Raw genomic sequence first — 14,207 nt, 5'->3', positions numbered from 1 at the left:
GCCAGACCCATGGTGTTCTGGTGCGAGTGTGTTTGTGTGGACACATCAGCGTGCAGACCAGGTGAACCCATAAGGGAGGAGCTGAAGGCCACGTCCCCTCACCCTCCTCTCATTCCTTAACATCAGGAACTCACAGTACAGCCCAATTCAGAGATGTGGGCCCAGGCAACCCAGATAAAACGCGGCTGGAGCCTCCTGAGCCCCCGGGTGGTCTCCCAATGTCAAACATCATCATCCCACCGAGGGCCCCAGGCATGACCTCTCAAATGGCAGCTCAGGGGTTCCCCTTTGATCAGGCAGCCCAGCACCCACAGGGTAGTGTCTGCAGGAGCCTGGCTTCTGAGAGAATTTGGAAAAGTAGAGAAAGGTACAGCCCATGGTTCCCAGTCTGGAGTCCCAAGCCCTCAACAGCCTGAGGAGGCAGTCACATGGGGCTCCTGAGGTTATTTTCAATATTTTAAAAAGCTTAAATGCAATCATACACACGCCTGTGCTAAGACCCCACAGACTAATTTAACGGCAAAATGGTCTTTACCATCGTTCAACGTGAAAGCTTCTGCAGCTCATAAGTCCTGATTAGCAATTAGATGCGTCTTTGATTAGGAAAACCAGTGAAACAAAGTCATTACTGACATGCTCTCAACTTCAGGGAAGGTCTTTTACATTGTGGGGTCTGTTGTAAAAGATGACAAGGGGGGCCCTTAGGGACAATCAGGTTGGGAACCATGGGGTGGAGACATCGGAGGCTGTAATGCAGCCCCACAACACTTCACAGATTCTCAAAACCTCTGAACCGCTGTCTGGGGGCCGTGTTAGGAGAGCAGGGGCCAGAGGACTAGTGGGGGGTGGTGGGGGAGGGTGCAGGCAAAACCAGGAGGGCCCTCCCAGAGACACAGCTCTCAAAGAAAATGACCCAACTCACTCCCAAATCTTTGGCTTTTGGGGGAGAAGCTTGTGGCTAACTCAGATCTTCCAGTCCCAATTCCTGCTGTTTGTAGCAATGATGTGGCCCCTGTGATTACTTAACTATTAATGAGTCTGTTCAATTATTCATTGTTACATTTTTGAAACAAATCCTTTCCCTCTCTGCTCCTCTCATCCTGCTTGCTTGGATCAAAGTCTCCCGTTCAGACAAAAGGAGGCGGGAGAGATTTGCAGCTCTAATAATCGAACTGTGTGACCCAGGAGGAGGGACAGGAATGGGAAGAGGTGGCAGAGGGCCGGGAGCAGGGCCTCAAAAGCTGGCCAGACAAGGAGGGTCCACCAAGAGAAGTTGGCTGGAGGGGAGTGATAAGGCCCTCAACTCCTGTCCGGCTAGCACAGGCCTACGGGACACCACAGAACCCAGAACCCCTCACCCTGAGAAGACAGAATCAGTGAGCCATGGAGAGGGAGCAAAGAGGATGCCCGCACACATAACGTGGGCCTGACCGCCCGGGGCCATACCCTGGAACCCACAACCCCAGACGCAGTACCTGGCGCCGCGCTGGCTGAGCTGCCGGAAGCAATTACATCGTCCAGCATTAGATCTAAAAGAATGAAACACGACATCGGTCACTGGCCGGACCAGGTGGGCTGGGCAGGGCCCCCTCAGCAGCTCGCTTCCCCTGGGCTGTGACCCTCACTCTGCCTATGAATAGGGCATGCTGAGCAAGGGTGGCGGGTCCTAAGTACCAGCCCCAAGCTTAGACACAGGGCACTTGAGGAAGCTGAGCAATTTGGCCAGCTCATCAGGGTCACAGGGGCAGGGAGTCGGAGGCACGAGGAGAGGAGGAAGCCTGTCCTCGGAACAGATGTCCACTCCCTGTGCTGTGGCCTCAGCTGCACCCGAGAAGGCTGCAGACCCCAGAAGGGGAGCCAGCTGGTCAGGCAGGGCCACAGGTACCTCCTGCCAAAAGAGTTCCATCTGCAGATGTCCTGCCGAGAAGACAGACTGCAAGGAGGGGCAGACGGGGCAGGGGTGGGAGCATGGCTGCTGGGGGCAGTACGCCTGCTCAGCCTCAGTCGTCCACCAGGAACAAAGATGGGACCCCTATCCCAGAGCTGCTGCCTAGAGGTCAGTGTCCTCACCCTGGAGCAGCCCCTCTCACAGGGTGCATCAGCTCTGTCCCGCCCGCTTCCATTTCACAGCCCCCAACAGCCCTCCCCTGGCTCCAGATGCCCTAGAGCCAGGGGCTGGGGCACCACAGCCCTCCACCTGCTTGATAGTGCTCACATTGTAACAAACCAAAGCGAAAACGCAGAGCACCACGTACATCTTATCAGCGTAAGGAAGATGGCTTGTGAAAGGGTGGAGAGAAGAGGGAAAACCCGCAGACGAAACAGAGACAGACACACAAAAGCTTAGAAAAACCCACACGTAAAGACACTTGGAGAGACGTGGGCGACTGAAAGAGAGTTACGCTGATTGATTGCTGAGTACCAGACAGACAGGCAGGAGCCCTGAGATTGGGAGGTGACTCGAGTGCAGACACACCTGGAGACACATGGGGACACAACAGGACCCGCACTCACGCCTTGCGTCCGGGAATCTGCAGTCTTTCGCTTAGTCTTGGCCACCCATAGTAGGAGTGTGAGGAGGCCTGGGGTAGGGGCCTCACCCGGTCAATGGCAAGAGGTGTTGGAGGTCGTAGATGAAGGGCTAAAGGGTCTAAGGCCAGAGCGTCATGAGTTTAGAGTTCCTGTGACCTCAGGCCCTCCCTGAGCTGGGTGGGTATTTTTGAACAGCTTAGCAAAAAAAAAAAAAAAAAAATGACAGTCGGGAAGCCAGGGAGTTTTACTGGTAACAGGGAGAAAGGAGCGGTCTGGGGTTTGCACACCACGGTCCATCTGCACGGTCTGCCAAGGCCTTGCCCATCAGCTACAGACACAGGGCAGCCACAGGTTGAAGATGTTTGCTCACCAACCGTGGGGTGGGTAAGGTGCCAAGTGCCAAGGTCAGGGTCCCTGGATACGGGCACAGGGCAATGAAGCGGGGTTTTCACCCCATGAGGCTCCTCTCGGAGTCAGGCTGGGAGGGACTGTGCATCAGCTCCCACTGGCATCATCTGGGGAGCATGATGCTGAGACTGGGAGGCCCGCAGAGGGGAGCTCCCCTACCCCACAGGGCTGAACTGGTCTGCTTCATGCAGGCTCTAAAGGCTGACATGCTCTCGAGGGGAAGGAGGTGGGGAGGGGGTGGGAGCATCTTCTCCCTGCCCCAGCCCCAGCCCCTGGCCCCCTACAGTCGCAAGGCCAAGGTCAAGTATGACTCAGAGAGATGTGGAAAGACTACCGACCAGCCATCTGCTTCTCCTTACTCCTTCTCTTTTTCTCCAGTCTCCGTAGACGCTTCTCCTCCCGCCGCCGGGCCTCCTCTTCCTCCTGGTGTTGCCGACACTTGTGGAAGTTCTCCACCACCACACCAACGAACATGTTCAGGACAAAAAAGGCCACGATGAGCAGGAACGAGATGAAGTACAGCAGCATCCAGGGGTTGTGGTTCATGATGGGCTGGTGGGGAGCAGGAAGGACAAGCGAAGATATTAGCCTGAGGGTAACGGTCACAGGTGCCGCCCCCCAGCCTGGGTTCCTTAAGACAGGGCCTGCATGCTCAGTTATACACAGATCCATCAGGTGATGCCAATGAATGGTATGCATTTGGTGTTAGCCGGTAGAGAGGTTTGGGGACTGTGGCCAAGTAGAGAGTGGATGTTTTATCCAAAAAGGGGGGAGTTGCTTCTTTGTTTCAGTCGACTCCTGCCCTTAGGGAATGCAAATCCAGTGTTTCCAGATCTTTGGACTTGAGCAGACCCAAATTTGGATTTTTCATATGAAACTTGTCAATTTTTAATTGTTTAATGGTAGTGTTAGTCACTCAGCCATGTCCGACTGTTTTGACTTCATGGACTGTAGCCTGCCAGGTTCCTCTGTCCATGGAATTCTCCAGACAAGAATATTGGAGTAGGTTGCCATGCCCTTCTCCAGGGGATCTTCCCAGCCTAGGGATTGAACCTGGGTCTCCCGCATGGCAGGCAGATCCTTCACCATAGAAGCTACCAGGGAATCTGTTTAATTGTTTATCACTAATTTAAAATTTTAAATATGTTGCAAGCCAATAAAGCAAGCCCACATTTGTCCTCAGGCCACCAGTTACAGCCTCTGATATTAAGATGTAATACCTCTTGGATGGCATTTTGCCAACCTGCTTTGCTGTCTTTCTAACCGCTGCCTGCACGCATCACACCTGGAGCTGGCCCATCATGAGTGACCTGAGTCCAAAGATGGAAACTGCCCACCTCAGCCCTACCTGCTGGTCCACACCGACAGCATCCAGCCCATCATACATGATATCCACCCAGCCATCCTTAGAGGCCAGCACGAACAGGGACATTAGGGCCTGGGGGGGAAGGGGAGGAAAGGACCATTTGAAACCTAGGGTGTATAGCCAAGACACCCACCAGTGACCCCCAAAGCACCTCCTGGCAATAGCTTGGAGACCCTAGGCCTTCAGAGGTTAGCCTGGAGTCACACTCCAGGCTCCATGAGAGTTCTCTGTCCCAATGCTCCATGGCTGCTATGAAGCCGGAAGAGCCATGGGAGATGACCTCAGCTAGGTAGAGCAACGGGCCCCAGAGTTCTGGAAATCCAGAAACCAAACCAGAGTGGGGCAGGGAAATAAACCAGCAAAACTGAGTGAGCTATTTCATTTTCTACGTTTCTGTTTCTATGAATGTGGAATGAGAAAAAGAATCATCTTGACAATACACCTGCATCTTGTACCGTGCTAAAGAAATATATCATCTTGCTGCACGGAGGTCCCACTAGGACCCATTCACTCATGATGAAGCAGGTGAGCCAACTGCCCAGCATGTATCATTAAGCACGGACTTGCATCCTCCCCAGACTCCTGCCACCTCTCCCACCTCCACCTTAGAGCCTGGGACTCACCTGGCCGAGGTTGTCAAAGTTGTATTTATGCCGGACCCACCGGTAACTGGCCTCGGCACAGTCAGACTTGTTAGTGATGTTCCTGGTGTCCTCGCCCTGGCACACAAAGAACTTCCCTTTGAAGAGCTGAACACGCACATAACCAGAGACACAGAAAGAAGTGAGCTGTGAGCACAGGAAGCCCAGACCAGCCCTGGGGCCTAAGAGCTCCAGGTACACCCTAAGTGAGGGCCAGGTGCTCGGTCTAGTCAGAGGCATACTGACAGTGAACTCTCCTGTAGGCACCCCTTCCTCCAGGCTCCTCGGAGCAGAGTCCCTGGAGAGGAAGGAAAGGTCCTAGGCAAGGGGACTGGGAAAGGGTGAAAGGAGGGGGACAGTCATTCATTTCCTACGAAGGGGGAGGCCAGTGATTCTCCAAGTGGGGTCCCTGGACAGCAGCATCAGCATCATCCAGGAATGTGCTGGAAATACAAATTCTCAGGACCACCCCAGACCCACTGAATCAGACACACTGCAGGAGGGCCAAGAGATCTGGTTTAATGGTGGGGGCGAGCAAGGAATATGGATTCCACTCAAGAGATGAGGAAAACTGAGGCTCAGAGATGCAAATTCACTCACTAAGTTTATACAACCAGAAGTTGGCGAAAAGGGGGCTCAAACTCAGGTCCTCTGACTGGAAAGCTCACCCTCACCCTAGAATGGACCAGGCTATGACTGTGGGGAAGGGACTGAGGGACAGGAGGACCAGGGGGCCTAAGTAGGCCAGAAGTAAGAAGTGGAAGGGGCACCGCGTGTGCAGAGAGGCACCACATAGTCTTAGCAAATGTATTCTGGCCTGGTCTCTGGAGCCAGAGAATTTGAGGAAACCCAAGAAGATCTCCCCCGCCCAAGGCAGAATGGAGACCCCAGGAAGCCAAAGGAGGGGACAGGGAGGGGGGCAGCCAACCAGAAGCTCCCTCTGGCCCAACAGCCAGCCGTCTATGCTATAGCTGAAATGTCTGGAGCCTGGAGCAAGGAGGGGTACTCTGGAGGAGAGAGATGAACGGGCTCCCCTGGCTCCCGGAGGTGCCTGCTAAATCCTGCAGGCAGCTCCCTTTCTTTTTCCTCTAAAGCCAAGTTCCCTCCCTGGGCCAGAGGCCAAGTTTCCCCAGCAGCCCCCACTTACTGCGTCGTCTGGGGTCTGCACCCGCCTGCCTGCCAGCTCACTGCTAACCTGGCCCAGCTGTCTGGGCCCTGGATCCCCAGGCCTGGCCTGCAGCCCACTGGCTCCAGTAGGGAAGGAAGGGAGGGGACCCCTGAGAAGACTGCAGGCCAAGGCCAGCGTCTGCACTCAGAGCAGTGCATGAGGGGGCAGAACGGCAGCCTATGCGGCACTGGTCAGAAGCCCCTCGAGGCCCTCTCGACCCTTGCGGGCCTCTGCCAGGCTCCCAGTTTTCTGCAAAATGCCCAGGAGGTGAAGGAGCCTGAGGGCCTTTGGCTTCAAGGCTTTTCTAGGGTAAAGTTGGCAGCAGCTCCTGGAGCCACAGCATCCAGGCCAAGAGAAAGGCCACTCCTCGGGTTTCTGCGGACAGCTGGCCCTGGACCCCCACAAACCTGCACCCCTAGGATGCCAAATATGATGAAGAAGGCACAACAGATGACCACAATGTTGCCAATGGGCTTCAGCGAGGACATCAGCGTTTCCACCACCAGCTTCAGCCCCTGTGCCCGGCTGATTACCCTGGGGAGAAAGGGAGGTGGGTAAGAGGGGTTCCCGGCTCAGACATTCCCTTGCCCTGCTTGCCACCCCCTCCCATCTTGGCTCACTGGTCCCCATCCCGGGCTCTAGTGGAGGGAAGAGATTAGCTTTCTGGGCTCACTGTGCAGAGACCCCCACCCACCCCCACACCTAGACCTCTAGGATGGGGTTTGGGTGGTGACTCAACCCAGGGATGCAGAATTGTGTGGAGCATGTAGAGGGCAGGCAGGGAGATGGATTATCACAGCCAGGAAAACCTCACCGGTCAGTCAATATCTGCCTCATCCATGTCCCCACCCATGGAAATTTCTGACTCTCAGTTGGGGTTCAGGGTGACTGTCTGATTGGGGAGGGTCTCCTAACAGTGCAGATCCATTGCTAGAAGCGTTTCCTGGTGGGTAGTCCCTGGGATGGGGGAGAAAGCGGGGAAGCAGGAAATAGTCTGTCACTTCACAGGGAGACTCAAGTTTTGCCCCTGAGGGTTCCACACAGGGAGAGCTGCAGCTGAAGGGCATGAGGGCCCTGTACGGCCCTCATGCCGTATGGGCCCTTGTACGGTGTGCCCTGTTAGAGTGTGTCACGTGAGGGCGTCCCTGAGGGGGGTGCCTGTGGAGGGAGACCACCGGGGCCATAGCTAAACAAAGTGAGAAGTGATGCCAGGAGTGGGAGGCAGGGTTCCCGGTGGAGTCACAGGCCAGAGGCAGGGGCAGATGGGGTGTTGGCCATCAGGGTGTGCCTGCACCTGAGCGGGCGCAGGGTCCGCAGCAGCCGCAGCACCCTCAGCATGCCCAGGATCTTGGTGCCGCTGTCGGAGACCATGGACACCAGGATGTCGATGATGGAGATGAGCACCAGCAGCCCGTCCAGCACGTTCCAGCTGCTACGCAGGTAGGCCTGCTCCCCAAAGCACCAGCCCAGCGCCACCACCTGGGGATGCCCCTGCGTCACCAACACTGCCTCCTCCCTGCAGCCAGTCCCCAGCCCTGCCCCCTCTGTGGCCCAGCCTCTCCCCTGCCCTCCCCACCACAGCCGGGAACCAGATGGCTCCCGTCCAATGCTGACCGTCCCCTCCTCATCACCTTCACTGTCATCTCAGCCAGAAAGACTGCGGTGAAGATGTAATTGGAGAGGGTCAGGAAAATTCGTTCCTGTAAAAGAGAGCAGGCAGGTATTGCCACCGGGACCCCCTCCGTGGGCCAGGTCTGCTTTGCGCGCAGAAGCCAGGAACTACCTTCAGTGTTTAACTAGGAACAACCACCCACTCTCCTCAACATGCAATCTCCTCCCTGCTTTCCCATGGTCCCTCAAACACACACACACACACACACACACACACACACACGGAGCCAGCGTCAAGCCCCTTGACTCGCTCAGAGCTCTGAGCACAGTCCCAGTCCTGCCCCTACCTCCTGGAACTGCCTCGAGGGAAAGTGATTCCCACCACAGTGCTGCCATCTGAGCCCCAGAGCTCAGGCCCTATTCACTGATTCCTTTCTTAAAACTGGAGCAGCATTTAGCTTGATCTCTCGATGCTCCATCCTACTCGTCCCTGCTCCACGTACTTGCTCTCCTGCTGTGTGCCCCAGAAATCGAGCCGCAGGGCAAGATGGGGGCCTGAGTACAGGCTGTGCATCCCCAGGCACCATATTTATGCCAAGCATAGCGTGAGGCTGGGCAGGAAAGAAGGCGGCCCAATCCCCTGATATCTGTGAGCTGATTCCATCATTGTATGGCCAAGAGAGGGGTGTAGACAGCTGGAGAGGCAGCGGGTAAAGTGTGTCAGAGGGAGTGAGAAACAGGGAAAGGGGGGAGAGGGAGAAGCACGTGATAGAGCTGGAGATGGAGGGGCTGAGAGGGAGGGTGAGGGAGAGACCTGGCCACGGCGAGCTCTGAGGCAGGAGGCGGACGAGGGCGCTGGTGTGACTGGCCACCCTTACTGCACGCATACAGGCTCTCACCTGTTCCCAGGCTGGCCCCTCCGCTGCCCATTTCCCTCCGCCACCACCACCCCTTCCCACCGACCTGGCTGGAGCCCACCCTAATGGGAAATAGAAGCTCTATAACGTTGAAATCTGAACAATGCTGTGGGAGGCAGCAACGAGAACAGGGTCTACCTCCAAGTTGGTGGTGCAAGATGTCATGGGTGGGAAACAGAGCCCCCCACCTTTCTAGGCCTCAGATCATTGCTGGAGGGGACAGGTTGTGATGCCAGCCTGGGGAGAGAGCTCCCAGGACTGGCCAGGCCCATCCCAAAGAAGCCAGGCCTGAAGGAGTGCATCCACACACCTTGACCCGTGGCCTCTCCTCTCCTGAGGAGGATGGCAGGTTCAAAGCCAAGCATAAGTGACCAATGCTCCCCTGAAGGCCCCTAAAATGCTACTTGTTTGTAACCTGGCAAGACCCAGAGAAGCAAAGGACAGCTTCCCTCCCCTCTGGGGCATCACCCATGGGGTGGGCTGGGCAGGGTGCCTCCCCATCAGTGCACAGGTCCTGGTGAGAAGGAGACCCTTGACCACTCAGACCAGCTAGGGCCAGGCTCACTGTTGGCATCCCTGCAATACTCACTGACTCACGTACAGGCCTCACAAGCCCCGGCACACACGAAGGCACCACTGCAAACTGCCAGGGGCAACAAAGCTTGCTTTTGCCCAGGCTAGGAGCAAGCCCCGCAGCCGGCTGCTTTTTCACAGAAGGGAAACAGGTGAGGATACAGGAAGCATCCCGGGGTGCCAGTTGCAAGGGTCAGAATCGGGGAGATTCCTGGCTCCTTGCTTCCGCGTCTCTCTGGGCCTCCCTGCCTGCCTGGCTCGCTGCATGGGTACAAATCCTCCAACCCGGGAGGGCAGGGCACCAAGCAGGCACTCAGAAACTGCCGCCAGCCCCAGTGACTCACAGCGCTGTGGGGGTCGATCTTGGGGCGCTCCATGGCGATGGTGATACAGTTCAGGAAGATGATGACGAGGACCACGTGGTCAAACATCTTGTGGGTGATGATTCGGTGACACAGGAGGCGGAACCTGCTCCAAGACAGAGGCAAAGGCTGAGTGGGGGTAAGGCGGGATGGCGGTGAGCGGCACTGCCCAGCCCCTACCTATCCTGGGCCCTCCCGGCCCGAGGCCCTGCTCTCACCCACCCCCATGTCAAGGGACACTTCTAGCATCCCTGGGATGGAGTCACAGGAGAATTACCCATGAGAAGGAGAGGTCGGGGTGCTGACCTTGACTGAGGAGGGAAGATGTAGGCAGACCAAGAGTCTCGCTCCAGGCAGCAGACAGGGAGCCGGGTTCGGATCCACGCCCTCAGCCGTTCTGCTTTGCTCTGTAGAAGGATGGCCGGGGAGTGAGCGGGGCCAGGTCTCCCAGGTCCTGACCCCTCACTCCTCAGTAGCTCCATGGCCCTCACTCCTAGTCTACTCTCTCCACTCCAGCCCGGCCCCCTGCCTGCATTCCGTCCTTCCCTCCCCACTGGGCTTGGAATGATCAAACACTGTCCCCTTCACAGCTGTCTGTTCAAAGACACACCTGGGATGAGGAGACACCCACCCCTTCTCATGTGCTAACCCTGAGGTCCCAGGTCCCTGAGCCCCGTCCCCAGGGTTAAAGGTGGTGGTGAGAGGGCTGGGGAAAGGTGAATGGGTAAAAGTGGCGTGAAATCAAAGCTTGTGATGAGGTTGATACAAGAGAGGGGGACAGAGGAGGGCATCAGTTTGGAGAGATGAGTGATGGGTCTTTCTGAGTCACGGGGGAGGGCCATGAAAGATTCATACACATCTGCCTGAAGTCATTCTTATCCAACAAGGACGCAGAGCTGCAGCCCCAGGCATGATGAGGATCTGGGGCTTGGTGGGGGTAGGCAGAGGGACAAAGGGGCTGTTTGGACCTTGGCTTCAGGGCTGATACCCCTTGGGATCCCTTGAGCTTGATGGTAACTGCCTGAATTCCAAACAACTGGGAGGCAGCTGTCCAGTCCTGCACCAGGTCAGGCACAGCTCCCCTCACTCAAAGTCAGGGGTGAGAGGTCACTGTGCCCACACGGGCCTCACCAAGTTGCCCTCGTCATCACCATCGTCTCCGTCCAGCGGGGGGTCATCGGGCCGCACAGCCTGACTCAGGCGTCCCACGGCCGAATTGCCGTTGCAGTCCTGGTGCTCAGAGGCTGAGCTGCGGCCGCTGGCTGTGCGGTACAGCCCGGGAACCTGCAGTGTGTCTGGTAGGTCAAAGGAGCTCTTAGCTTCCCTCTCCAGGGAGCCCCTGTGGCGGCGGTCACTGCCCGCTGGGCTAGTGCGCTCCTCTTCCGAGCTCTCCTCCTCATCCTGGCTCTCCCGGCCCTCACCCGACAACAAGGACCTCCGCTCCCCACTTGGGCTCCTTCGCTTCAGGCTGGGGGCACGGCCCAGGCTGTTCCTGCTGGAGCGCCTGCTCGTCCAGCTGCTTGCTGCACTCCAGGGGCTGTGTGGGGAACTGCGGACACTTGGCTGAGGAGTGAACAGAGGAGAGATTGGTCTGAGCCACAGCTTCATGGCCCCGCACCCCCTCACATTCACCCTGGCTCCCGTGAGTCTCTTGGCATCACATCACTATAGAAGTGTGAGCAGGGGCCCTAGACCTGGATGCCGGGATTCACACCAGCTGTGTGACCTTAGGCAAGTCACTAAACGTCTCTGTGCCTCAGTCGCTCACCTGTAAAAGAGATATGACCTTAGCACCTATTCCTCGTTTGGTTGAATGGCAGGATAAAATCACGGTGACACCATGGGCCCTGGCACCAACCGCCTGGACTAAAATGCTGGCTCCGTCACCTGCTCAGCGTGGAGCTTGCCACAGCTCACCCTGGTAATCTGAGACTCAGGTCCCCATCTGTAAAATGGGGATAATATTGGTACCCACCAGAGGGTTGCTGTGAGGATTACATGCTTTTATTAATAGAACACTTATAAGCAATGTCTACAACGTGTCTGGCACAGAATCAGTATCCGGATGGGGTCTGCGGTGATTAAGACAAGGTCTTAAGGAGGTATGCTATGCTACGCTATGCTAAGTTGCTTCAATCGTGTCCGGCTCTTTGTGACCCTATGGACTTAGAGAGGTAAGGACCTCTCGTTTTACAGAGGAGTCTCAGAGATTGAGTCTTATCCCCAAGGACACTTGGGGAACAGAAGAAGTAGAACTAGAACACTGCTCTTTGGTCCTCAAGGTCAGGGCTCTGGTGTCTGCCTAGATGACCAGCCCTATTAACACCCCGGGCCTTGTCTAGCCCGTGGTTCAGAGGCTGTCCCCTTGGGCCCGCCAGTTGCACCTCTTTTCCCTCCTGACCCCTGTACAACTCCCATTGCACCCCCTACCGGTGACTTCATCTCGTGGGGTGCTCCTGGCTCAGCCGACCCACTGCTGCTGGTGCGGCGGGAGGGGGGGCCCAGAACCTCGGCCAGGCCGCTGCTGGAGCTTTTGGGCAATGACATGGGAGTGGCAGCCGTGTGGATGATGAGCGGTGGTAACAAGCTCCTCCGCAGCTCCGGGTGCTCTCCCAGAGACACCACTGCAGGGGAGAGAGGGCGAGACCCTGAGTCCACTCAAGGGTGGCCAAGAACCAGGGCCTGTACCTACAGAGAGATACTCACAGGCCAAGCGCTTCTTCCTGTCCCCATCACCATCCAGGCTGGGCGAGAAGAAATCAGGCTCTGACTCCGACTTGGTGGCATCTCCCTGGGGTGGGAGAACAGCGGGCTATTAGGAACCTGGCCCGGCAGGGGTTAGTGGGAGGGACCAAAGTCTCCCTGTCTTCACACACACACCACATAGAGGCCACAAGGAACCAGCCACCACGGCACGAGGCATGCACTGGCTCAGACCAGACCCCCCAGGCTTGGGGCCTAGGCCTCCCAAGGGCCTCTGTCACCTCAGAGAAGGTGGGACTATCTCCAGAACCCACAGCACAACTTTCCTGGCTCGGACTGGCTCAAGAAGGGCTGAGGGGACAGGGGATAGTCCAGCGGGTGGGTGGCACAGGTCAGAGGGAGCTGGGGGCCTGAGTGAAGTGGTCACGAGAGCCTCAATTCCAAAGGCCACTTGTGCCCTCTGATTTCCCTCCATGACTGCCCTCTCCTGAGCCTCAGACCTGAGGACCCCAGAGAGAAATCAAAGGACTCCAGACAGAGCCGTTCAGCCCAAGGGATGGTCTCTACTTCTTTCCTCCCTCTTCCCAAAGACCCACCTCCTACCCTGGCCCCATTTTTACCTCTCTCCCTGTCTCTGGGACAGTTTTTTTCTTCCTCCTTAGCAGGTCAGTAGGTTCCCCAGTAATTACACACTTCTCCTTAAGAAGTTATTAAGAAATACTTGATTGCTACTTTTGATAAGGACATAAATATTGCGTAATTGGCATCTCAGGGGATCATTTTCATTAACTCAGTTTACATCCCTAACGAGGCCTTTAATTATCAAGTGGGATCTCCAGGGGGCTGCTCAGCATGCACAGTACCGTGGAGTCCCATGGGAACCCTGGCTTTGCCCCAAATTCTGGTGCCAGTGCAGGAGACAACAGGGCACAGGCTCAGTGTGGGGCCAGAGGAGGAGTGTGCCCCTGAGCACCTGCTGGACCTCCTGTGTGGCCAAGGGGCCAGAGACACAGAAGTCGATTGAAAATTCTGGTACATTCTGGCAAGAGGCACGCCCACCCCCACATCCTCCAAAGACTTCTCCTAAGATGAGGCAACTTGTGGGGTCTCCAACAGGAGCTTAAGGCAAGGAGGAGGAGAGAGATGGGGGCGCTCGGTCTATGGCAGAGATCCCGACCCCACCGAGGCCCGACGACTCAGACTCTTCGGGGACCGCAGCAGAGGCGCCACACGCGGTGCACCACACACGTGCACACAGAGGATTCTAAGTCCCTTCCTTCTCTTGCCATCCCCTGGTCTGACGGGATGGACTGTGCCCTTTGCTGGTGAACAGGGCAGAGGCAAGGAGGCCCTCCCCTCAGTGTCCTCAAGGGGGAAGGGACTTAAAATCAAAGCAAACCTCACAACACCAAGGACCACCACAGCCACCACAGGTTGCACAGCAGCTGAGCGTGAACACAAGCACAGACACAGAGGCAGAGTAGGGGCACGGGGCACCGGGGCATGCTGACTCATGATTGCATACCTACCCCCTGAGAGTCGACAGGCAGCTGAATACAGCTTAACTGTCCACTCGCATCTTCCCGTTTGCTGATTTCCTACAGGGAGAGGGGAGGCAGGGGATGGGCACTGGTCACAGGCGCCCGGCTCTCAAACAGCAGCAATGTTGAAAGAGGAGGAAGAAACAGATGGGCGCAAACCCAGCAGTGGGGGAAATGAGACACGGGGCGAGAGAGGAGAAGAAAGGGGACAGAAGGGCCATGCAAACCCAGCAGTGGGGGAAATGAGACACGGGGCGAGAGAGGAGAAGAAAGGGGGCAGAAGGGCCGTGCAAACCCAGCAGTGGGGGAAATGAGACACGGGGCGAGAGAGGAGAAGAAAGGGGGCAGACGGGCCTGCAAACCCAGCAGTGGGGGAAATGAGACA

General features: G+C 56.7%; 1 protein-coding gene across 27 annotated transcripts in view; it reads right to left on the bottom strand.

Annotated features, from left to right (window-relative positions):
- The window catches only part of CACNA1G (calcium voltage-gated channel subunit alpha1 G), a 62,260-nt gene that overhangs the window by 14,712 nt on the left and 33,341 nt on the right, over window positions 1-14,207 (bottom strand). For 5 of the 27 annotated variants that reach the window (XM_055580000.1, XM_055580004.1, XM_055580011.1 and 2 more), the window contains exons 14-26: window positions 13,811-13,879; window positions 12,285-12,369; window positions 12,009-12,202; window positions 10,710-11,141; window positions 9,885-9,985; window positions 9,561-9,684; window positions 7,747-7,815; window positions 7,410-7,594; window positions 6,523-6,649; window positions 4,930-5,055; window positions 4,289-4,378; window positions 3,300-3,492; window positions 1,476-1,529 (exon numbers count right to left, since the gene is read on the bottom strand). In XM_055580000.1, coding sequence (XP_055435975.1) covers window positions 1,476-1,529; window positions 3,300-3,492; window positions 4,289-4,378; window positions 4,930-5,055; window positions 6,523-6,649; window positions 7,410-7,594; window positions 7,747-7,815; window positions 9,561-9,684; window positions 9,885-9,985; window positions 10,710-11,141; window positions 12,009-12,202; window positions 12,285-12,369; window positions 13,811-13,879 — 1,849 coding nt within the window. Of the gene's footprint in view, window positions 1-1,475; window positions 1,530-3,278; window positions 3,493-4,288; window positions 4,379-4,929; window positions 5,056-6,522; window positions 6,650-7,409; window positions 7,595-7,746; window positions 7,816-9,560; window positions 9,685-9,884; window positions 9,986-10,709; window positions 11,142-12,008; window positions 12,203-12,284; window positions 12,370-13,810; window positions 13,880-14,207 lie in introns of all 27 variants that reach the window. The other 22 variants (XM_055580002.1, XM_055580005.1, XM_055580013.1 and 19 more) reach the window with 12 other exon arrangements.

The sequence above is a fragment of the Bubalus kerabau genome, chromosome 4 (genome assembly GCF_029407905.1).
Source record: "Bubalus kerabau isolate K-KA32 ecotype Philippines breed swamp buffalo chromosome 4, PCC_UOA_SB_1v2, whole genome shotgun sequence".
NCBI lineage: Eukaryota > Metazoa > Chordata > Mammalia > Artiodactyla > Bovidae > Bubalus > Bubalus kerabau.
This window is presented reverse-complemented; position numbering and strand designations above follow the sequence as displayed.